The sequence below is a fragment of the Lynx canadensis genome, chromosome B1, assembly GCF_007474595.2.
Source record: "Lynx canadensis isolate LIC74 chromosome B1, mLynCan4.pri.v2, whole genome shotgun sequence".
Lineage (NCBI taxonomy): Eukaryota > Metazoa > Chordata > Mammalia > Carnivora > Felidae > Lynx > Lynx canadensis.
Window position 1 is genome coordinate 55,203,806 of NC_044306.2, and position 3,520 is coordinate 55,207,325.

The window sequence follows — 3,520 nt, forward strand, 5'->3', positions numbered from 1 at the left end:
CGGGGGCTTCCCTTTCAGGCCAACCACTCCCCCCGTTTACCGCCCCAGCCAGTCAGAGTCAGGCCCGCCATTTTTTCAAACCCTTTTCCCGCCGCCAATCAGGATCGAGCAGTACATTCCTCTCCTGACCGGTTCTAACGGGTCTGGGAGGTTAACGACCTGGGCGACCCACCGAACCTGCTAGGCTGGGGCTAGAGGGACGGGCCTGGCGAGACATGACCAATCGGAGGCCTCTGTGGCGTGGGGGCGGGGCCTGCGAGGGTTTGAATAATCACCAGAACCAATCAGAGAGGCGGGGGTGTGGTCTGTGGCCCGGCTCGTCAAGTTACCGTGGCGCGGAGAACTCTGCAAAACAAGAGGCTGAGGATTGCGTTAGCGATAAACCAGTTCACGCCGGAGCCCTGGGAAGGAAGCGTCTCTGTTGGATCCGGCTCCTCCGCGGGACTCTGAGGAAAAGCTACCACCAGGCAAGAAGCCCCTTCAGCTCCACCGTGTTGGTGGGCCTGCCCTTCCCCCTTTCCTCATACCCTTCTAGCTGGGCCGGGTGCTGTGGCTCTCGGGGGTTCTACTCGGCGAGCGGAATCTGGGGTGCGGGCCGGTGAGGGCCAGGGACTGTGGAGGGCGGGCGGTCGGGGCCGGCGGGAGGGCGGGAAGCTCATCCGGGCCCGGTTTCAGTCGTTTTTTGTTTTTTTGTTTTTGTTTTTGAATGTCGGTCGCGAGGCGACAACTCTTTGAGTGGGGGCCGGCGACGTGGAAGCCGGGGGAACGTTTGTGTCAGGAAGGGTGTTTCGCCGGCGCCCCCGGCGTTCCCTTCCTCAGCCGGGGCCGGGCGGGGGCCGGGCGGCGGCGTTTCGGGCCTTCGGGAGAGACGCGGTTGCCCGCGCGCGAGGAGCCCGGCCGCGGACGGCCCCGGTCGGTGCCGGGAGGAGAGCGTTGTGCGCGGAGGCGGCCGGCCCGGGGCGGGCTGGCGGGGGAGCCGGGCGCCGGCCAGCCTTCCTCGCGAGAGGGGGCGGGCGCGCTTTTGGGCGGGGAAGCCGAGCCCCGCCGGCGTCCGCCCACCGCTCGTCTTGTCCCCGCTAGGTAGACGCCGTCTGTCACCATGGGCAAAGGAGACCCCAACAAGCCGCGGGGCAAGATGTCCTCGTACGCCTTCTTCGTGCAGACCTGCGGGAAGAGCACAAGAAGAAACACCCAGACTCTTCGGTCAATTTCGCCGAATTCTCCAAGAAATGTTCCGAGAGATGGAAGGTGAGACCGGAATTCGGACAGAGCTAAGGGCTTTTCAGGTGTGTTGTTTTCTTGGCTAGGACCTTAACCATGTAGGTCACTTGTCACCTTCAACTTTCCTATGGGGGGGGGGGTGACCCGCCCAGATACTTTATTTAGAGTTTTGGCAGATGGCTTTAGGTTTTTGTTGGCTTCTAAGACTGCTAAAAGTAGAAGGCTGCTAACCAAGGAAATGTGGCCCTTAAGGATGATCTCGAACTTTTTGTGGGATGTATGTAGCTTATGGTTTTGCTGTACTTTTGCTCCTTTCATGCCCATAGACCATGTCTGCGAAGGAAAAGTCGAAATTTGAAGATATGGCAAAAAGTGACAAAGCTCGCTATGACAGGGAGATGAAAAATTATGTTCCTCCCAAAGGTGACAAGAAAGGAAAGAAGAAAGACCCCAATGCCCCTAAAAGGCCTCCGTAAGTTCATTTTAAAATCAGTCAGATTGCCCCTTAATTTTCCATTCAGTATATTCACTGTTGCTTCCTTTCAGGTCTGCATTCTCCTGTTTTGTTCTGAACATCGCCCAAAGATCAAAAGTGAACACCCTGGTTATCCATTGGGGATACTGCAAAAAAGTTGGGTGAAATGTGGTCTGAACAGTCAGCCAAAGATAAACAACCGTATGAACAGAAGGCGGCTAAGCTAAAGGAGAAGTATGAAAAGGTACGTTCCTAACCTTTTTAAAGCCAAGGTTAAGGTAAGATATTTTCCAAATAAGGATTTTAGAAATAGGTATGAACTACAGAGTTAGGAAGTTTAGTTAATCTTGTATTTATGGTTGTCAGCTGCCTATGGAGAAGGTCTAGTGAAAAATAACACACTTAACATAAGCTAATTGAAACTTCCTTTCTTTTAACTGAAACCGGTGTTGATAGCGTTGGTAGATTCCTGTATATGGACTCGTGTGTAGTTCTAGGTCTCCTAGTTTTAAGAAACAGAGGAACAGATATGTTGTTTTATGTAGATGTGTCTGAGATGTGAGGTTTTAAATGGATCTTGGTAGTGAAAGTTCTGACATGTTGTATATATAACTCCATCATTTTAAATCATTAGCCTCTAAAGCCTAGAGGGAACAAATGCTCTCAACTGAGGTAGACTTTGAATACCTTTTAGACAGGGTTATTGGTCAATAATCTTCAATTGTTTATAACTTTGTGGTTTTCACAGTTGAGTAATGACACCGGATGCTGATTTTATTTTTTTGACAATATTTCAGGATATTGCTGCATATCGCGCCAAGGGCAAAAGTGAAGCGGGAAAGAAGGGCCCTGGTAGGCCTACAGGTTCAAAGAAGAAGAATGAACCAGAGGATGAGGAGGAAGAGGAGGAGGAGGAGGAAGATGAAGATGATGAGGAAGAGGAGGAAGATGAAGAATAAATGGCTATCCTGTAATGATATGTGTGGAGTGTGCGTGTGTGCTCAGGCAATTGTTTTTGCTAAGAATGTGAATTCAAGTGCAGCTCAATATTAGCTTCAGTATAAAAACTGTACAGATTTTGTATAGCTGATAAGATTCTTTGTAGAGAAAATACTTTTTTAAGAATGCAGGTTGTAGCTTTTTTGAGGGGCTACTACATACAGTTAGATTTTAAAGCTTCTGATGTTGAATGTTTCTAAATATTTAATGGTTTTCTTAATTCTTGACTTGTGTATTGTAGCACAGCAAACTTGTAGGAATTAGTATCAATAGTAAATTTGGGTTTTTAGAATTTTGAGTTTTGTTTTTTTAAAAAAAATTTTGTAATAAAATTATGTATATTATTTCTGTTGTTTTTGTCCTTAATGTGCTATGTTTTCTCTTTAAAATACTTATGGTCTGGAACTGTTGACTTTTCTTGTATTTCTGCCTAATAGTTCTAAACACATTGATTTAGTTGATTTAGTAAATATTTGGTTTAAAAGAAAGTTAAACATGCCCATATTCTGATTTACAAAGTGTTTTTTTAAAAACTGGAATTAAATGAACTTCTAAAATTGGTGTGGTTTTACAAAATGAGTTTTGTTCTTGACACTTGCTATTCATTTATTAGCTAACTTGTCCCTTGGGTTTTTTTTTTTTTTTTAACTATCTTTAGGGAAACTTTAAAATGAGGCAGAGGAGCTGGTATATAGTGAGTCCATACCTAAAAACATAAACTTAAAAAACCCTCATTAGTAACAGGTTAAGTTTTCTGTTATGAACTAGTTCAAAGCAAAGTCTTCAAAATTAGTGTGGTCTTAAGCTTTAGAATTTTGGGTGACC

General features: G+C 46.6%; 1 protein-coding gene across 1 annotated transcript; it reads left to right on the top strand.

Moving 5' to 3' along the window:
* The first annotated feature begins 200 nt into the window (after window positions 1–200).
* On the top strand, window positions 201–3,041 carry HMGB2 (high mobility group box 2). The gene is made up of 5 exons (XM_030312752.2): window positions 201–467; window positions 1,081–1,248; window positions 1,548–1,693; window positions 1,768–1,940; window positions 2,494–3,041. Exons 1-4 carry the CDS (start codon window positions 216–218, stop codon window positions 1,859–1,861), a joined length of 660 nt encoding a protein of 219 aa, XP_030168612.1. The 5' UTR covers window positions 201–215; the 3' UTR covers window positions 1,862–1,940; window positions 2,494–3,041.
* Window positions 3,042–3,520: the final 479 nt, after the last annotated feature.

Coding starts and splice junctions, on each gene's coding strand:
- HMGB2 (XM_030312752.2), top strand. CDS start 216: ATGACCAATCGGAGGCCTCTGTGGCGTGGGGGCGGGGCCTGCGAGGGT. Junction 468..1,080: donor TGAGGAAAAGCTACCACCAG/GCAAGAAGCCCC, acceptor TGTCCCCGCTAG/GTAGACGCCGTCTGTCACCA. Junction 1,249..1,547: donor AATGTTCCGAGAGATGGAAG/GTGAGACCGGAA, acceptor TCATGCCCATAG/ACCATGTCTGCGAAGGAAAA.